General features: G+C 38.9%; 1 protein-coding gene across 1 annotated transcript; it reads right to left on the reverse strand.

Moving 5' to 3' along the window:
* Positions 1–543: 543 nt before the first annotated feature.
* Positions 544–20,755, reverse strand: LOC149446179 (uncharacterized). The gene is made up of 4 exons (XM_089652800.1): positions 20,599–20,755; positions 19,011–19,702; positions 10,627–10,935; positions 544–6,223 (listed from the first exon to the last, which is right to left on the reverse strand). Exons 2-4 carry the CDS (start codon positions 19,696–19,698, stop codon positions 5,958–5,960), a joined length of 1,263 nt encoding a protein of 420 aa, XP_089508926.1. The 5' UTR covers positions 19,699–19,702; positions 20,599–20,755; the 3' UTR covers positions 544–5,957.
* Between the last annotated feature and the right edge of the window lie 431 nt (positions 20,756–21,186).

The raw sequence follows: 21,186 nt of genomic DNA on the forward strand, positions 1-21,186 counted from the left end.
AATGTTCCCAAGATACTATCATACATAGGTTACTGACCTGGCATACAGAAGGACACCGCTCTAAACATTATACTGCAGGGCTGTAAATTCTCAACAGGTATAAAACTGTGCCATTAGTTTTTAAAAAATATTTTAAAAATATATATTTTTAAAAATATATATATTTTTTAAATATATTCTTCAGATTTTTTTTTACATCTAAAAAAGTCATTTTAACATATATTTTTACATATATTTGTAAATGCATTCCAAAAATGTAGAATTGTATTTTTAAAGACATACAGTATATTTGAAATGTATTTTTAAAAATATTTTTCATACATTTTGTAATAAAAACGCATTTCAACATGCAGTATATATATATATATATATATATATATATATATTTATTGAAATATATTTTGAAATATATTGAATATGCCCAAAATTGTAGTATTTCAAATATATGGCAATATATCTGGGAGGAATATTTTTAAAATATATTTCAAATATATTTTTCTTCCATATGGGCAATTATCATGACATAAACACGTTACAAAGCACTTTTTGTAAAAAGACTTTATTTTAATAAATAGCTCAGATTAATAAATAAAGACCATATGTTCCCCAGATAAAATTTAGGGAGCAATGAGGAAAACATAGGGATTGCTACCTCCTCCGTCTTTGGAGGATGCCCAGTTTCACAGTGTAATTAGGGGATTTAACGCCCGAGGTAATTCAGTCTCCAGCAAGGAAGATTTAAGACACACAAAACGGGTGTTTGGGCAGACGTTGGCATTGAAAACACCCCTGGTTTTGGACAGGAATGGGCAAAGGTTGCTACGTTTCTGGCAAATTTCTAATTAGTTTTACAATGGAATATAAAAAAAAAAAAAAAAGAAAGATAAACACAAGTCTGTCATGTCCTTATTGCACATGATTATTATGTTGCAAAATGTTTTAAAAAAATATTGTTCGATGTCCATTTTTTTTTTCTTTTTTCTTTTTGCAAGTAAAAAACCCTGGTATACTTTATTGTTCTTCTTCCCATTTATCGCTCCATGCAGCGTGGTTAAAAAGGGATTACCTCTGTCATCCTGCAGATTAATGTTGTGTAATCTCTTCTGGTTCCATGTAAACCTCTGTTGTACTTGTTTAATGAAGTTTTATGTGATGTAACAGTTTGATGAAGAAAATGCAAAAGGCATAAAAAACGATGTGAATTAGTATGCAGCCTTTGCATATTATTAGTATATATATATTTAGTCAAACGGTATGCAAAGTCTCCACCGATCCCCTTTAAAGCTGGACTCCAAACAAACCGCTAAATACACAGTTAAAAATGCAAATATGTAAAGCGAATTTCTTCATTCTGTCTAGGCATGTTTGTAATTCATACACCGCTAACAAATAGCAAAGTCAGGAGGCTGACACCAATTTCACAGTGGTGTCACTTTCCTTTTTACAACCTATTTAAAAAGTAGGTGCAGGTAAGTCATTAAATCTGCTCTCTCTTTATTTGTACCATGTTCCCTCTCAACACATGTGCATGCATAGTACTTTATTGGCTCTAAGTTCTACTCCTCCCTCTCCTAGTTTGCTGTGCAGGGGAAGACAGAGGCTGATATCAAGGCAGATTCGGGTACTTATACTAGTGATATGTAAAATACATTTAATTATGTACTTAAAGAGGTAGTAAACCCAAAAGTGAATATTTATTATATTGCAGCTTACCAGTTCATAGCTGTGATGGCTGCGTTTGTTTTATTTTTTGGATTTTCTTTCTTTTACTTTCACCTGGTGATCCAGCCAGTAAGTCTGTTGTTTTTCTACAGAACAAACTGCCCTGCAGATGCATCAGCCACATTTAACTCTGACAGGGGTGCTTATAATGGTCAGCTTTTATTCTTTTATGCAAATCCTTTATCCCAAAAGGAACAAAACCATTGCTGCAACTGCTTAAAAAGTGTTAGTTGGAGTTTGGCTTCAATTTGTTTAGTGTATCTAAATCTGCTAGTCCATCTAACACTCCCCTCCCCCAGATTAACAATATTGCTGTCCAAAGGTGCCCATTTGTTCCTTCATCATAGAGTGTAGGCACTCTAAGGCTTGGTTCACATTTATGCATTTTGCGTTTGATGCTTTCTCCAGTGCTTTTTGCAGTTTGTTTTGCATTTTTCTTCACACCTTTTTTTTCCATGTTTTTGATGTGTTTTTACCACGTTTTGAGTTTTGTTCAGCTATTTTTTTTTTTTATAAAGTGGAATTGTTTTTGTTGCTGGGTAGAATAAAAATGCAAAATGCAGCAAAAACGCACTACCATGCATTTCAGCAGCTTCTCCATTTAACTTTTTTGTAGCAAAAATGCTGCTTTTTGCTTTTAAAAAACTCTGTGACCCGTTCCAAAAATGTAGCAGCTCAAAAAAGCATAGCTGTGAACATATTCCATATGAAACCATGATAAATGGATTGTACTGCGTGTCTGTAAAAAAGCACCAAAAAATGCATTGTTGGTAACGGAGCCTCATACAGGCAGTGTGTTGCTGGCCAGATCACCCGCTGAAAACAGAAAGAAAAAAGCCTAAAAGAAAACAAATGCAGCCACCACATCTAATGTTTGATAAACGACAATATATTACATTTTTGGTTTTGGGTTTGTTACCTCTTTAAAGAATATACAGCTACAACGCATGGGGAGGGTTTACTAGAAAAAACAGGAGCACTCAGAATCTGGTGTAGCTGTCCATGGTAGCCAATCAGCTTCTAGCTTCAGCTTGTTCGATTAGGCTTCGGCAATAAAAACTGGAAGCTGATTGGTTTCTATGCTGAGCTGCACCAGATTTTGCACTCACCAGTTTTAGTAGATAAAACCTATGGGGAAGATTTATTAAAACTGATGCACTCAGCATCCAATGCATCTGTGGATGGTAAGCTAATCAGCTTCTAAATTCACCTTTTGCAATTAAGCGTTGGCAATAAAACCTGGAAGCTGATTGGTTACTATGCAGAGCTGCACCAGATTTTGCACTCTCCAAGTTTTAGTAAATAATATCCGTGGGAAAGATTTACTAAAACTGGTGCACTCAAAATCTGGTGCAGCTGTTACTGGTAGCAAATCAGCTTCTAACTTCAGCTTGTTCAATGAAGCTTTGGTAATAAAACCTGAAAGCTGATTTTGCACTCTCCAGTTTTTATAAATGATACCTATGGCTTTTTAATCTATCTGAGATCAGCTTTCAGAACAAATCAGCCCTAAATCAGCACAGTCGTCCATTCAGTTGATACTGCCCATTTAGACTGCCATCATAAGCATTTACTGCTCACATGGGCAGTTAGTGCATTCTGGAATAATGAGGTTGATGTACTAAAATAGCAAAAGTGCAAAATCTGGTGCAGCTCTGCATAGCAACCAATCAGCTTCCAGGTTTTTTTTTGCCAAAGCTTAAAGCGGTGCTCCAGGCTCCGACCCCCAAAAAAAAAATAAAAGTCAGCAGCTACAAACGAACACTGTAGCTGCTGACTTTTAATATAAGGACTCTTACCTGTCCTTCTTCAATTAGCTTCAGGTGCAGGTGCCAGCACCATATGCCCTGGATAACATTTGTGCAGTCGTGTGGGCTGCGATTTGCGCTGGCAAGAGAGCCCATTCATTTGAATGGACTCCTGTGCCCCGGGACATGCAGGGAAGAAGTCCCTGCACTACCAGGGAAATCATAGTCCGCACGGGAACTGAGGTTCCCAGTATGGTTGTGATTTCCAGTGCGGGTGGCGAGCCATCAGAATTAATGGTACCCACCTGTGGATCCTGCACTCCTCTATGTGGGTGGTGCGGCTGCAGGTATTTGTACGGGTACCGCAGCAGCACCACCCACACAGATGTGAACCAGGGGTTTAGTAAGGGAAACAGACAGTGAAGTTTCTCGGCAGTCACTTTTTGAATTGTCCCACAGTCTTTTAGGACCTGTGATGTGTCCCAGCAGGCTGCGATGGGAAAAATAGGGCGGTAGAACTTCTGGCTCAGATCATTACAGTGATCTGACTCAGAAGTGGGTACATGTCAAAACCCCCCAAAAAGTGCCAAAAAGTGCCAAAGGTGGCAGTGGAGGGGGGAGGATACAAACAAGCAGAACTTCCCCTTTTGGGTGAAGTTCCGCTTTACTGGAACAAGCTGAAGTTAGAAGCTGATTGGCTACCATGTGCAACTGCACCAGATTTTGCACTCTCCAATTCTAGTAAATCTACCCCATTGCTGGTTGACAAGACACACAAGCTTTCAGGTTTTCATTGCTGGACATGTATAAAAATATACATATATGTCTCCAGTGCATAATTTTGCCTGTGCTGGACATGAAGGTGAATTATCACCCGAACCAATTCTTCAATCAGCTTCGGGTGCAGGTGCTGGCTTCTTAAAGTGGAGCTCCACCCAAAAGGGGAAGTTCCACTTTAAGCCTTTGTCCCCTGCTCCCCATTAAGGATTGGTACCTTTGGGGAATGGGGGGGGGGGAGCGGATGCCCGAATTTGACAGCTACCCGCTCCCACTTCCGCTGTGGTCGCCTAGGCGATCGGAAGCGGAAGTTGTCCTCCCCCCTCCCTGTAGTCTTCTGGAACAGGTGACAGGTCTCAGAAGACCAATCCCCATTAAGGATTGGCACCTTTGGGGAATGGGGGGGGGGGAAAGCGGGTGCCCGAATTTGACAGGTACCCGCTCCCACTTCTGCTGCGATCGCCTAGGCGATTGGAAATGGAAGTTGTCCTCCTCCCCTCCCTCCCTGTAGTCTTCTGGGACACGTGACAGGTCCCAGAAAACTACAGGTCCATTCACAAAGCGCAGCACATCTCGCACATGCGCAGTGGGCACCCAGCTGTGAAGCCGCAAGCTGTCACAGCCAGGTGCCCACACTGAAGATGCCAGCGTCAGGGAGAGAAGACGGCCGGTGAAACCAGCAGTGATGAGGAAACCACTGGACCAAGAGACAAGTAAGTGGCTGTATTTTAAAAGTCAGCAGCTACAGTTTTTGTAGCTGCTGACTTTTATTTATTTTTTTCAGGTGGAACTCTGCTTTAAGTAAGGGAAACCAGCAGTTTCCATTCAGCAGTGTGTATGCATATCAGCATTTAATTTTCGAATGTGTTGCACATATCTAGGTCATGTTACCGCAGGACAGAGCAGGAACGTTAGCCGCTACCTGTGTGCAAGGGCAGATGTGGCCTGGCAATGACTAAATGATCTGGCTAGATTAGAAGTAGGCAGTAGTAATCTGGAGTGGAAATGCAGACATCCAAACTAGGTTAAGTATGGCTATGGCCAGTGAGTAAACACTGAAACATACCTTAGTTAACCTAAAGTAATCTGAGGGCATCCAGGTAATCTCCACTACAGCCAAAGCCCAAAATGCCACTCTTGCACGATATGTAATATCGCAGTCCTCTGGGGCATTTGTGGCCAACTAGACAAATGATGTTCAGCGCTTTTCACAGGTCACCCAAGTTCCTTGCTGAACAAAAAAAAAAAGAACAAAAATTATTATTATAAAGCATTGAAATCTCTGAAACCTAAAACTGCAGGATGTGTCATTTTTTGCAAAAGCAATTAGAAAACTGTGACATATAAATTTGCATCCGAATCACATTATGTGATCATGTTGTCGGCACACATATTCTTCCGATAATACCAAGTCTGTGGGAATTGAGATGTGAGATTGTGAGGCTCCTCTGGGACTTCAGACTGCTGCTGTAGGATTTTACTGTGAACGGGCTGATAGACTGCTGGGGTGTGAAGCTGGATTTTCTGCAGACACAGAGACTGTGCGTCCACTGGGAACTGACTCTGCTTTTCTAATTGGGCTGCAGGCTGTCAATGATATGTTGCTTTTTGTAGATTTTGCTTCTTGTTTAATCATGGCTCATTTTTTTTTTTCTCTCCATCCTTTCCCCCATTCCATACAAAAGTCTCTCTTTTCTTCTTTTCTGTTCATCACACATCGCTCTCAACACCACGTAGCCTGGGGACCAGAATTCTTGGGGTAATTCCAGCATTCAGATCAGATTCAAACTCCAAAAGCTGCCCCATAAAATTTAGGTTAGGAGATATGATTGGGCGCTTCCCCTTCACAAACTTGTATGCATCTCCCACAGTCATCAGAGTGTGCTTCATTAAGTAGGCGATGACCACAGTTGCAGATCGAGAGACCCCAGCCTGGCAGTGGATCAGCACTCCTTTGCCTTCCTGCTGAGCCTCTTCTACAAGAGATAACAAGAGATGATTGAAAAACATCTACAGAATATATCTTCATGTGCTGAAAATACTGACAGGAAAGGAAGAAAGAGCAGAGAGATGACCTCATTAGTCTGTCGCTGCTCCTATACTGGCCAGTCATAGGCTAGCTATGTTGTTTAACCTGCAGCAATGAAAATTCAGGTCAACAGATTGGCTGAGTTATGTGCAACAGATATGTAAACCTTAGGACTGGACAGACAGACATACGGACAAATTCTTTTGCAGATGAAACAGCATCCATAAATTCATTTTAATGGTGTATTTGGTTGTTTGCCTACAGGTAAAATGTTACTAAACCCCAGACCCTGCATTCACTATATCTGGTCTCCCACAGTACACAGAACATGGAAATGCAATTATTTAAGTAAATTTAAACTTCTAAATACCTTTTCTCATCAGCAGTTAGAGCAGTTTTGTGACTTCTATCAGTGTCCAGCAGAGCACTGGCTAAAGCTTGTAGGAGGAGTTTTCATTCTCCCCTGATTGTTCTATGAGGCTGCATAACCCCTGACCCTCTGTCTGGAGGGAGCTCTGATTGGCCCTGTGCCGATCACATGCACTCTCCCAAGAAAAAAAAACTCTCTAGCAATACACACCAAACTGAGCATGTGTAACTTGCAGCCAAGGCTCTGTTCTATCAGCAGATGGATTGGTGACAGTAGAAGAAGGGGAGGATCAGACAAGACAAGATCAAACAGCCTTTTTATGCAGTGTGGAGGATTAACCCCTTAGGTTCCACAGTGAGTATAACATGCATGCTTTACTGCATTTACAGACTGATTTTACAGTCATGAGTTTAGTAACACTTTACGATTTAAGGAAAAAATAAAAGCATAAAAAGCTTTAGTGTAAAGCTGGCCATCAATGGATTGAACATTTTCTGGTTCAACAGGAACCAGAAGACGTTCGATCCATCTATGGCTGTTCCGGCTCCAGAGAAGTCGACAAAATGATAGACTTCTCTCGACTGGGACTACTGGAAAATTTCACTTGATCAGTGCATGCAGCCGATGGCTACAGGGCTGATCAGTGTTTTCTGACAATCCCTGCTGTCAGAATACAATAGCATATCCAGGAGAAGTGATTCTAAAGACTTATTTTTCTTTAAGAAAAATAACAAAGATGTCTATGCTTACCTGCTGTGTGCAGTGGTTTTGCACAGAGCAGCCTGGATCCTCCTCTTCTCGGGTCCCCCGCAGGCTCTCCTTGCCCCTCCCTCCTGTCAGGTGCCCCCACTGTCAGCAGCTTGCTATGGAGGCACCTGCTGCTCCATGTGCCCATTCACACATGGAGCTGCGACTCGGCCCTGCCCCCTCTCTCTTCTCTTTGACTCATTGGCTGTAATTGACAGCAGTTGAGCCAATGACTCTCACTTCTGTCTCAGCCAATGAGAAGAAGTAGTCTCGGGATAGCTGAAACTTCAGTGCACATCGCTGAATCAAGAGGGGGCTTAGGTGAGTATAAGGGGGGAGCTGGGAGTGATGCTGCATACAGAAGATTTTTTTGCCTTCATGCATAGAATGCATGAACGTAAAAAAAAACCTTGAGCCTTTACAACCACTTTAAAGGCAAAATATATATTTATACATATAAAAACATTATAAAAACCTTTTTTCCCTTTCATATAAGTGATCACATACCCTCTGATCCCAGCTGCATAAAGAGCTGGGGGAGGGAAAACAGCAGTACACTAGTTTTCCCAGTCAATGGCTGTGCAGGGGGATGCGTGTCAGCCCAAGTCTGATCATTGGAGGATATTTAGTATTACTCTGGAATACACATACATTTCTTTATGTACAATGAAATAATTGCTGATGTGCCATAGTATTATGACAGTATGCTGTAGTGATTCTGCTAAGCATTGTACTTGTGCTGGCTAAATAAAATAAATCTGTTTAAAATTAAGCATCTTCTTTTCTGTGATACATCTATTCTTTCACTCACAATGGAGTGGAAAGGGAAGTACAGGAAGAAAGTTTTTATATAAGTGTCAGGTACTGGGATTCCAATTATCTGTTTTCCTATAGCAATGGTCTCCAAACCATGGCCCGGGGGCCAGATGCGGCCCTTTGCTTGCCTTTATCTGGCCCGTGGGGCACTATTTTATACACTGATACCAACAATCGGGCATAATTCCCCTCCTCTTGAAGGAGGAGGGGAATTATGCCTTCCAATGACTCCAGTGATGGGGCACAATTCCTCCCAATAACACCAATGATGGGGCACAATTCCTCCCAATAACACCAATGATGGAGCACAATTCCTCTCAATAATGCCAATGATGGGCCACAATTCCTCCCAATAACACCAATGATGGGGCACAATTCCTCCCAATAACACCAATGATGGGGCACAATTCCTCCCAATAACACCAATGATGGTGCACAATTCCTCCTACTGACACAAACAATAGGGCATTATTTTTTCCCACTGACATCAGGACCTTTTCTACTCCCACTGGCCACAGTCCGGCCATACAAAAGTCTAAAGGACAGTAAATTGGCTCTTTGTTTAGAAAGTTTGGAGACCCCTGTCCTATAGCAAGAAACAAATAATGGGTGAGAAAAAATGCTGGGTGAGAAGACTAATGTATTGGAGTTAATTTAAAAAAGGCAAAAAGGCTGTTCAAAAGAGAAGTGACAGAGAAAGATACCCAACACAGAGTGCCAAACTGTAAGGGCAAATAACAGGCTCCTATGTGCCACGTCCCATAATAATTGATCAAATGAACCAAAGAAAAATGAAAAAGGCCAATTGCGGACTTTAGAGGCACTGCAACTGCAACCTTCCCTTCATCAACTGCAACCTCATTACAATACCGAAACATCAAGACTATAAAGCGATTGCTTGAGATGGATGAAGCAAAGATGTATGTTCAAAGAGCAAAGGCTGTCTGGGCAAAGGCTGCATTTAAAAGGAAAGCTTTTCTGATACTTCCTATTCTGGAAATTCTAGTTTCCTGGCTCTTAGGCTTCCATAACATGAGCTACTAATTCAGAACAAGTATGCAGATAAGGACTTCCGACTTTTGCTCTGACTTTCCTAATCTACAAACTTGTTTTAGATACTGCAAGTGACTCAGGGAGCATTCACGTGTTACTAAACCCACCACAGTAAAATCAGTCTGTATATACAGTAAAACATGCTTGTTATACTAATTGTTTAACCTAAAGGGTTGATGCTCTGCACTGTGTAAAAAGGCTGTTTGATCCTGCCTTCCTTGACCCTCCCCTTCCTCTACTGTCCCCAATCCATCTGCTGATGGTACAGAGCTCTAGGAGTCACTCTGCACATGCTCAGTTTAGTTGGTATTGCTAGGGAGTTTTTTTTTCTTTGTGAGGGTGGATGTGATTAGCACAGTGCCAATCAGCACTGTCCAGACAGAGGGACAGGGGTCCTGCAGCCTCATAGGATAGTGGTAGGAGAATGAAAACTCCTCCTATAAGATTAACAAGTGCTCAGCTGGCCACTGATAGAACTCACAAGACTGCTATATATTGCTGATGAGAAAAGGTATTTAGCAGTTTATATTTACTAAAATAATTGCATTTCCGTGCTGTGTGTACTGTGGGAGATCAGATATAGTGAATGCAGGGTCCTGGGATTAGTAACACTTTAACTTATATCAGCCAGTCAACAAGCATTTTTATGAGGAGGTCAGCTATGGCAGCCCCATGTATCCCTTTAAATAGTATATAAAGAATAAGCAGAAACAGGGGTAGATTTACTAAAACTAGAGAACTCAGAATCTGGTGCAGCTGTGCATGGTAGCCAATCACCTTCTAACTTCAGCTTGTTCAATGAAGCTTTGGCAATAAAACCTGGAAGCTGATTGGTTTCTTTGCAGAGCTGTGCCAGATTTTGTATTCTCCAGTATTACTAAATAACCCCCTAAATGTCAAATATAAATCACTTAAAGAGGAGTTCCAGGCTCCCCCCAAAAAATAAAAGTAATCCGCTACAAATACTGTACCTGCTGATTTTAAATATAAGGACACTTACCTGTCCAGATGCCCAACGTTGTCACCCGGGCGGGTTCTTCACTATCCTCCGGGTTTTTGACATCGGCATTGCAAGTAAAGGAAACCAGAAGTGGCGCCTTTCCTACTCCCCATTGCGCTGTGCCTTATGATTGTCCCGTATTCTTCTGGGACCTGTAAAGCATCCCAGAAGACTGCGGGAGGAAGGACGGGGGCCAAACTTTCAGCTCAGTTTGCAGTTACCCGCTCCCCCCCAAAAAAAGTGCCAAATGTGGGGGTGGACGGTGCAAACAAGCCAAGCTTCCCGTTTTGGGTGGAACTCCGCTTTAATGTCAGATAGGGAATTTGCTGACAACACATTTTTTTTCTTAGTGCATCTCACTTACCAATAAATTCAAAGGCTTCTTCAAAGTATTGACGCAGGTCCTGCTTGCTGTTATCAGTGGCTGGTAGTCTCTTGTACCTCAAGGCTCCAGAGTCAGCATGGTACAAAGGCAGATGAGTTGTGACGTTCAACACATGCCCTATATTTAGGGTAATCATGCAGGCTAGGTCTTGGGCATCCTTCTCATTCCCCAGGAACAGAAAAGGCAAGATGAGGCTCAGCTCAGCTTTCTCAAGGTCAGGAGATAGTGGAGCAGGAGGAGACACCTCCACTGGCAGAACACAATCATCAGCCGGGGCATCATTCAAAGCTACAGAAAAAAAAAATCAATCAGTGTTCTACATATCTACATTGAATGCAAGAGTCACAATACCATATATCAGTTGCATTCAAAGATACTAATTTAATTGAGACACTTATAAAACAATGCATGGATACTGTATAATTGTATCTTATGCTTGCTTGGTTTCCTTAGTTTATATGTAGTCATCTACATAAACAATTTCCCTTAGCTTGCCTGAAAAAGCTTAGGCCCCATGTACACGGGACACTTCTGAACGATGGAAACTGACTGCTAGAAAACATAGGTTAAAAAAAGTCTGTTTATTTATTTCAGGTACTTATATAGCGCCGTCAATTTACGCAGCGCTTTACATATATATATATTGTACTTTCACATCAGTCCCTAACCCTCAAGGGGTGTACAATCTAAGGTATTAGCCATGTTTGCATACCGCGTTTATGTGCATTTTTGAGCGTTTGCGTTTAGAAGCATTTTTTAAAGTTAACCTCAGGAGACCTTCCGAAATGCCCAGAATGCACTGAAAAACAGTAAAAACTTAACTATTTCAGACATTTTGAGAGAAATAGAGAGCAGAAGCAGAGAGAGCAGTATTTGTTGAGATTAGCTGTCTTTTTTTTTTTGTGGTGCTTCGATGTGTTCCAGCTCATTTCTATGCAGAAATTATTGCAGCAGTGTCTAACATATTTTCTTTCATGCAAAACCTCAGAGTATGGTGTACCAGGTCCATTTGAGTACCGGGAAAACGCTTTGCATGCATTTTTCATGATGAAAAAAAGCACTGGACAGCATCTGGAAATGGAAGAGTTAAAAAAAAAAATTTCAAATGCAAACACTTCTAAACGCAATTAGCCACGTTTAGTTGCATTTACATGCATTTGGCGTTTGAAACGCTGATAAAATCTACTCCTGAACGCAAGTTTTCTGCGTTCAAAAAAATGACTGTAAACTCAAGTGCCTGTAAACAACTGCAAAGGACGATGTGTACATGGGCACATAGGAAAACATTAGGAAGAGTTTAGGGGCTGCTGAAAAAAACGCTGAACAGCTCCTGAACGTGAGTTTATCAGCTGCAGTGTACATGAGCCCTAATAGTATAAAATCTTTCTTCCAAGTGACCATGAAAATCTATGAAATCCTCAAACAAGTTTCTCCAGCTGTTGAATTTTTTTTACACATATACTATTTGTAGGTTTAATTTTAGGTTCTCTTGTATAAAAACAGTTTTTAAATTCAGCAGTATGAGAAATCCTAATGGGTAATTTAAGAAGGACCACTGCACATTACAACATTTTTCTTGCTTTTTGGATGCATCTTACCAACCAGAGCAGGAGTTTCCTCTGCTGCAATTTAGGCACCAAAAAGTCTTAGTGCAGGATGTGTTAAAAAACGCCACGGGATAAATAAACATTAGACCAAGAATTCAGGTGATCGTTAGGTATCATTTAATAGTTGCAGTGATAAATTAATTTTTGGGATTCAAGAAAACCTTTACCGAGCGAGGTATGAAAGCTGAAATTGCTGAAAATGGTAGCTGCCTGTGACGTAAAGATGGCTCATATGACTTAAAATTATATTAAAGGCATCTTTTTATAAAAAATAACAAACATGTTATACTTACCTACTGTGTGCAGTGGTTTTGCACAGAGCAGCAGCAAACCCCCCGCTTGAACTCCTCGTCCCCCCCTCCTGCCTAGTTCCCCCAAAGCAAACAGCTTGCTATGGGGGCACCGAAGCAGGCTCGCTCCCAAGCTGCTGCTCTGCGTGTCCATTTACACACAGAGCCACAGTTCGTTCTCGCCTTCTCTCTCTCATAATTGACTCACTGGCTGTGATTGACAGCAGCGGGAACCAATGGCTAAAGGGACGTTATGGACATTTCTCAGTTTCCAGGCAGAAAGAACAGTAAAAATGCAGGCAGGGCACAGGACAAAGCACTCGGGACAAAATGTATATGAAATGGTTTGATACAGTAATGTTATACTATGAGATTTTAGTGTATTGAGTGAATGTCACTTTTAAATTTTTTTACTTTCCTGCCGGTTCCGTCCCCCGTACATCCCGACGCTCGCAGGGAACGGAACCCGGAATACGGATGCCGGCATCGGCCAGAGATGGCTGAGAACGCTGCAGGGGGGACATCATGGGAGCGCAGGACAAGGTGCTGGAGGGAATCCCTGAGCAACGCTGCAGGGTAATCCCTAGTGTAGCTTGGGGTTACCACTTCTTGTACTGAAAGTTAACCCCGAGCTACACTCGGGAATACCGCCAGGGGGGTTAAAGGAGAAGTGTGAGAATACAAAACAGTTAACATACTCACCTACCTGCTGCAGCATCTGTGTGATGCTGAAGCTGTCCCCCGGAAGCTCTAAACCCAAGAACTGAGCGATCACATGACCACTGATTGCTCAGTTCTTGGTCCTCTCCAAGCAGAGAGCTATGACTGTCAGTCACCAATCTCTGCTCTGCCTCTCCAGCACTCACTGGAATGCAGATCTATGGAGGGGCAGGAACGGCCGGCTCAGGCTTTCAACAGCACACTGAGAAACTAAGCCAGCTGCTGATCAGGCATCAAGGTGGACCCCGAATCTCCCAACATTATTATCAGGATCCTTCCATAGCCTGGAGCGGCTCTGTGACGTCTGCCAACAGCCAGATTTAGTCTGCTTTGACCATATTTCTCTTATAAGTACTTTTTGAGTCACTGACCTGAAACATACATGCATCCAGTAAAGTTAATGTGAAGTCAGAAGCCCTGATTTGCATACTTGTACATGTCAGTGACTAGAGAAGTACTGATGCCTCTAAATCAGCATGACAGCCAGGCAGCTAGCATTTTCAGAAGAAGAGTTCGGCAAATTAGAGCTCCTGTATTTCTCTCTTCACTTAAGGTTTCTTAAAGGGGTGTAAAACTAATGTAATTTTTTTTTTTAAAGAATGACAAAAGGGTGAGAACCTATGTCAGGTTTATATTGTTACTGGTTTCCCTTTCGGGGATTTTTAGCTTTAACTTTTTGTCCTGGTGACCACCGTCATCTGTACAGAAACTGATGACAAATCCAACATTTTTGAGTTGACCCAAAAACAAGAGGCGAGGTAAATCTTTCAATGGGGACACCGGTTTAGGTGGCCACTGTCCAAGAATGGATACCCCCTCCCTTTGAAGAAATCTTCTACATCCTGCTCTTTCTCTGGGACATAAAGTACAGAAAAATGTTCCCAACGGGACACAGACAGCAAAAAAAAAAAAAGAAAAGAAAAGAAAAAAACAGCAGGCTTCATATCCATTCCCCACTATATTCAACACTATATAATGGATTATAGAGAATTATATTTAATCTTGATTTTACCTAAGGATAAGGTCAAGACCACGGGGACATGACCTCCAAATAGAGGAAAATTCAAAACTAACCCTAGAAAGTATTACTTTGTTAAAAGAATAGTTGACCCACATGGAAGAAAAATATATTGTAAATATATTTTAAAAATATTCTTCCCAAATATATTGCCATATATTTGAAATGCTACAATCTTGGCCATATTCAATAAATAAATAAAAAAAAAAAAAAAAAAAATATATATATATATATATATATATATATATATATATATACACACACACTGCATGTTGAAATGCTTTATTTTTACATAATATATGAAAAATATAAAAAAAAAATATAAAAATATATGTTAAAATGACTTTTTTATATGTTAAAAAAAATCTGAAGAATATATTTAAAAAACATAAATTTTTAAAAATATATTTTTAAATATATTCTTCAGATTTTTTTAACATATAAAAAAGTCATTTTCATATATATTTTTACATATATTTGTAAATGCATACCAAAAATGTAGATTTGTATTTTTAAAGACATACAGTATATTTGAAATGTATTATTAAAAATATTTTTCATATATTTTGTCAAAATATATATATATATTTATATTTGTAAAAATATTTTTCAAAACTAACCCTAGAAAGTATTACTTTGTTAAAAGAATAGTTGATCCACATGGAAGAAAAATATATTGGAAATATATTTTAAAAATATTCTTCCCAAATATATTGCCATATATTTGAAATGCTACAATCTGGGCCATATTCAATATTATTCAATATAGATATATATAGATATATCTATCTATCTATCTATATATATATATATATATATATATATATATATATATATATATTGCATGTTGAAATGCATTTTTTTTACAAAATATATGAAAACTATTTTTAAAAATACATTTCAAATATACTGTATGTCTTTAAAAATATAAATCTACATTTTTGGAATGCATTTACAAATATATGTAAAAATATATGTTAAAATGACTTTTTTATATGTTAAAAAAAAATCTGAAGAATATATTTAGAAAACACATATTTTTAAAAAAATATTTTTTAAATATATTCTTTGGATTTTTTTAACATATAAAAAAGTCATTTTAAGATATATTTTTACATATATTTGTAAATGCATTCCAAAAATGTAGATTTGTATTTTTAAAGACATACAGTATATTTGAAATGTATTTTTAAAAATAGTTTTCATATATTTTGTCAAAATATATATATATATATTTATATTTGTAAAAATATTTTTCAAAACTAACCCTAGAAAGTATTACTTTGTTAAAAGAATAGTTGATCCACATGGAAGAAAAATATATTGGAGATATATTTTAAAAATATTCTTCCCAAATATATTGCCATATATTTGAAATGCTACAATCTGGGCCATATTCAATATTATTCTATATATACATATATATATATATATATATATATATATACACTGCATGTTGAAATGCGTTTTTTTCACAAAATATATGAAAAATATTTTTAAAAATACATTTCAAATATACTGTATGTCTTTAAAAATATAAATCTACATTTTTGGAATGCATTTACAAATATATGTAAAAATATACGTTAAAATTACTTTTTTATATGTTAAAAAAAAAATCTGAAGAATATATTTCGAAAACACATATTTTTTAAAAAAATTTTTTTAAATATATTCTTCAGATTTTTTTAACATATAAAAAAGTCATTTTAATATATATATATTTACATATATTTGTAAATGCATTCCAAAAATGTAGATTTGTATTTTTAAAGACATACAGTATATTTGAAATGTATTATTAAAAATATTTTTCATATATTTTGGCAAAATATATATATATATTTATATTTGTAAAAATATTTTTCATATATTTTGTAAAAAAAATATATTTATTTATTGTAATATATTTTGAAATATATTGAATATGGCCAAATTGTAGCATTTCAAATATATGGCAATATATTTGGGAAGAATATTTTTAAAATATATTTCAAATATATTTTTCTTCCATATGGGGATGCTTGGAATAGACTTCCAGGAGAGGTCATGAGTCAGTCTACAGCAAGTAGATTCAAGCAAAAAAGGAAAAAAAAATGGGGCAGACTCGATGGGTCACATGAGTCTTCTTTCTGCCATCGCTCTTCTATGTTTTAATGTCTTAGGCTGAAAGATTGGGAGGTTAAGGTTGGGAAGGGGGGGGGGGGGTAGGGAGGGTTAAGTGTTAGGCAGACCATAGATGATTCAATTTTCTTTACTTCCACCACGGGTGGAAGGAGAGAAAATCACTCAATGTCTCCCGCAGCGCTATTGTGTTTTGCCAGCGGGGGGGGGGAGGTTGGCACAGGGCAGCCTCCCCAGCCAGCAGAACACAATGAATACTGCTAGTGGCTATAGCTGCTGACAGTGATCGCATATAAAAAAAAGATGACAAGCTGGTTGTACCCAATGGATTAACGTGGGTATAGTCACCTGCCCATAGATGGATCAAAATTCGACCGGTCCATGCCAAACCAACCAAATGTCAATCCAATTATGGTCAGCTTTAGGCAGTGTTTGTTTATTTTAGAAATTAATTTGAAGGACTAGGGTAAGCCAAATGCTAATTTTGTAAGTTTATTGGTTTGGTTTTATTAGGTGTTCAGTGTAAGGATAGGACACGGGTGATTACATTAAAAATTCATGTTTGATCTTTGCAGTGAAAAACAAATGTCCAAATGTATGGTCCCAAATCCAAAGCAACAAAGACTTATGCTGCATTTTTATTAGACGCATGGTTTTATGTACAGTATTTAGCTATAACATCTATAGTCCATGTACAAGGGAGCTTCTCACGCAGGCACATTTACAACAGGAAAAATGTTATTACTATAGGAATCTGTCTGACCTCACTCCTCAGGGACACATTCATTTTCTCTGCAAGTGCCGTCATACAGATAATTCAGAAATAGCTGCATATTTTAGTCTGTGTGTCACAGAGGAAACATGTTTCCCTAATAAATCACGTAGTCACGTGCATATCTACCGCCTGTTTGCATGTTTGTTTGTGATGACCTGTTGCATTGCTATTAGTACAGTTCATAGTCACTGTATGGTACATCTAGAAGTAATATATTCACATTCACTGTGTACATTATGTCATCACTATGTGCCAATTACGGCTGCCTTTAACATGTGCCTTTTGTTTATTCAGGCAAACATGGGCCTTTCACCTGCCCTGACGTCTGCTATTGTTTCATCATATGAATGATCCGTTTATATTTAAGTAATTAAAAAATGTTGGCAGGTTCTTTTCTACTCCTTTAATGTTGGCTATGTATTCAAAGCACTTTTGAGAACATTGAACAAAGCTGATCATACAATACACATTCGCATACAGTATATGGTACCTAGAAATTCCACTAATTTAATATTGTCACTAATTAATTCGTTTTTTTGTAAAAGTTCAACTTTATCAGTGGAGAAAGTCACTATCATTTATAGAACAATTGTTCGTACAAAATTGTATAACCAGATTTGGCCCTTAGTATCACTAGTTTATTTCAGTGGCTGATCTTAAATAGGTTTTTACCTTTTTGGCCCTGAATCTTCACTTATTTGCTATGTCACCTTCATCTTGTATTTATGCAATAACTGTTATTACTATTTTTAAATGAATACATTATAATTTCAGGCTGGAAAGCGTCTTGGTTAGGCATGATTTGTAAGTGTTGTCCTCAATGTCCACTAAGGCTTGGTTCACATCTGTGCGGGTGGTGCCGCTGCGGATCTGCATGAAAATCCGTGCAACCGCACCACCCGCACAGAGGACTGCGGACCCGTGGGCGGGTGCCATTAGTTCTATGGCACACCGCGCACACTGGAAAATTAAAAAAAGGTTCCCGTGCGGGCTGAGTTTTCCAATGAAGTGCAGGGACTTCTTCCCTGCGTGTCACGGGGCACAGGAGTCCATTCAAATGAATGGGCTCTCGTGCCTGCGCAAAACGCAGCCTGCACGGCCACATAAATGTGAACCAGTGCTAACTGGTCATCTTTTCCAGGCTTTCAGGTAAACCTCATAGTCTTTATAAAGAGACACAAGGGAGCAGATTTACTAAAACTGGAGTGCGCATAATCTGCTGTGCATTGTAGCCAATCAGCTTCTAACTTCAGCTTGTTCAATTAAGCTTTGGCAATAAAACCTGGAAGCTGATTGGTTTCTGTGCAGAGTTGCACCAGATTTTTTTAGCTCTCCAGTTTTAGTAAATGACTTGTGACCTGTCTTTAAAGTCTTGCTACTTTATTCTACCCAATTAGCCATATAAAAGGTATAACCTGGCCAACAAATTTTGATGGACCACGCCATCCTTTCATTGTGGTCTATTATTAAACTATTGCAGCATTTGTTATCTAGGGCTATTGAAAGGATGGATTAAATTGGTCAGTGAACCAAATACGCCACATAAAAGGAAACGTGTAATAGTTACATAGTTAGTCTGGCTGAAAAAAGGCAAAAGTCCATCAGTTCAACCATTAACAAAAAAAAAAAATTATAATCCTACACCCATCGTTGATCTAGAGGAAGGCAACAAAACCCAGCAAAGCATGATCCAATTTGCTCCTGCAGGGAAAAAAATTCCTTCCTGATCCCTCGTAATGTCAGGATATATATTTGCCATGCTGTTCATTTGCCTATAAAACATGCTTTTCTTTTTTTAACGCATTTTCATTTTAATCCCTAACACTCACCTCTGCCTGTTCCCCCTGAACTCTCTTTGTCGGTTAATGGCTCAAGTAGAAGGTACAGACTCTGAATCCTCCTGTTTGTTCCCCCAATTGGAGACAAAGGTGGTGGCGTTGATGGTGGAGGAGGAGAACGGGGACGTGTTGGTTCATCTACCTCCAATCCCTCTAAACCTCTGGGATCCAGTAGCAAAGGTGATCCCCCAAGCATTCCACCCCTTGTCCGTGACATAATTTTCCTAGCCAGCTCATCTGGCCAAATAGCACGTACACTGTAATCATCATCCTCATCATAGCTCACCCTTGAGCTCCCCAAAAACTGTGGATCAAAAGTTACAATAGGGTCACAGCTACAGGAAGAACCCACAGATTTTCTTGGAGGACGAAGCAGGCGCCAGCAGCCCTTGCAGCCACATTTTAGAGGGTGAAGTGCCCAACGGAAGCATGAAGGGGAGCGTGTAGATGGTGATGGAGGAGAACCCCTCCGACGAGAACAGGGTTCCCGTGGCCAGCGGGGGGGTTGGAGCTGTGGAAGAGGTCCAGGTAAAGTAAGGTCAGCATGTGATGGCGCCCGGTGGCCAGGCTGGAGGCCTCTGACTTCAGGAGCCATACGTGAATGAGGTGCCGTCCTCAGAGGAAGGGAACGGGGACGAGGCAGGGGAGCAGAGCGATCTTCTAGAGGAACAGGGGGCATAATGCTGCAATGAAAAATATGAATGACCAATTTATAACCTTGTAATACAGGAATCTAAATTACATCATATTCAGTTACGAGTCAAATATAAAACAAATCATATGAATCATTTTAATAATGTTTAATAATTTTGGGTTGCCTAACAAAGATTGACAAGCAATATAGTACATATATACTGTTCACTTAAAAAAACTTAATTCACATACTATAAGTAACAATACCCTGGATCTTTATTACACACATTGCGGAGTGTTTGAGCAAAAACTAGATTTTTTGCATAGTATCTTCATTTCCTATGCTTTACATCTGATTTTCTGTGCTGCCTGTTTTGCTGTTTGTGGTTCTGCAGTGGCTGCCTCTTTCAAACGTGAGCTCCATCTAAGACGCAGAGATCACCTTCACATACTGCAGGGATTCTACGACATTGCTGCCTTGCAAAACACAATGCACAGGCCATATTCACCAAATACGCCACAATACAAGAACAAAGCCTGATATCCAAAAAGCATGTCACAAACACTTCTAATTTTTTATTGTATTGACTGGTATCATTTGCATAAGTATCTCGTACAAGTATCACAGTATGTAATTGTACCGCTACGGCAACTGCACTGCATGATTATTGAGCATCAGGATATTAGTGACTACTTAGGATTAGAGGAATTTTTTAATGCATGTTCAACGAAAATAAATAGTAAGTTAAAAACAGTGTTTGCTTAGAATTAAAAAATACTAGCATGCATAGTAAAAAATTTATATATATATATATATATATATATATATATGTATCTATATATAGTTGTACTTTCCTTGTTACACTTATTTAATTCTTGTAATGTAAAAACATGCAAGAATTGTTAAAAATATTATGTGATTACATATAATTTCAAACAATTGTACCTTTGTCAGCTGTTCCCCTCCTCAGTTAATACGGATTCCTTAATAGTTGGCCTCATTTGTGCATGACTGACTCCTCAGTGTCAGTGCTTGTGCATGTCCTTTGTGTTGGAGCCTGTTGGCGTGTGTGTATATGTGTGTGTGTGTCTAGTGTGTGCAGAGGGTGACACTGAATGACGACTGCGAGCACCCTCCCTTCTTTACAGGATGACATCACCGTCAACCAATCAAAATTCACCCACATTATCCAAACAGCCAAACCAGCCCAAGCTAATTACTACCTTACACATTGTGCTGATTACAAGATAATACTATGTCTGACAAAGAGGAGATGAATACTGTTGAGACACAGACTGACAGAAGAAACAGACATTTGTGAAGTTACAAAAGAGATTTTTTTTTTATAGTATACAGAATTATTTTATACATTCATGCACGATTAACCTAAAAAGTATTAAATGTATTATTCTGATTTAAATTATTTTTTTAAAGTTTAGTTCAAATGGAAAATGATGTATAATGTATTGTACTGGATGTACAAGTGCTCATTCAGATGAATCAAAGCAAATAGAAATTTGCAGAGTGAATAGC

Source organism: Staurois parvus, unplaced genomic scaffold (assembly GCF_062004578.1).
Source record: "Staurois parvus isolate SC_StPar_1 unplaced genomic scaffold, SC_StPar_1.0 ptg000694l, whole genome shotgun sequence".
Classification (NCBI taxonomy): domain Eukaryota; kingdom Metazoa; phylum Chordata; class Amphibia; order Anura; family Ranidae; genus Staurois; species Staurois parvus.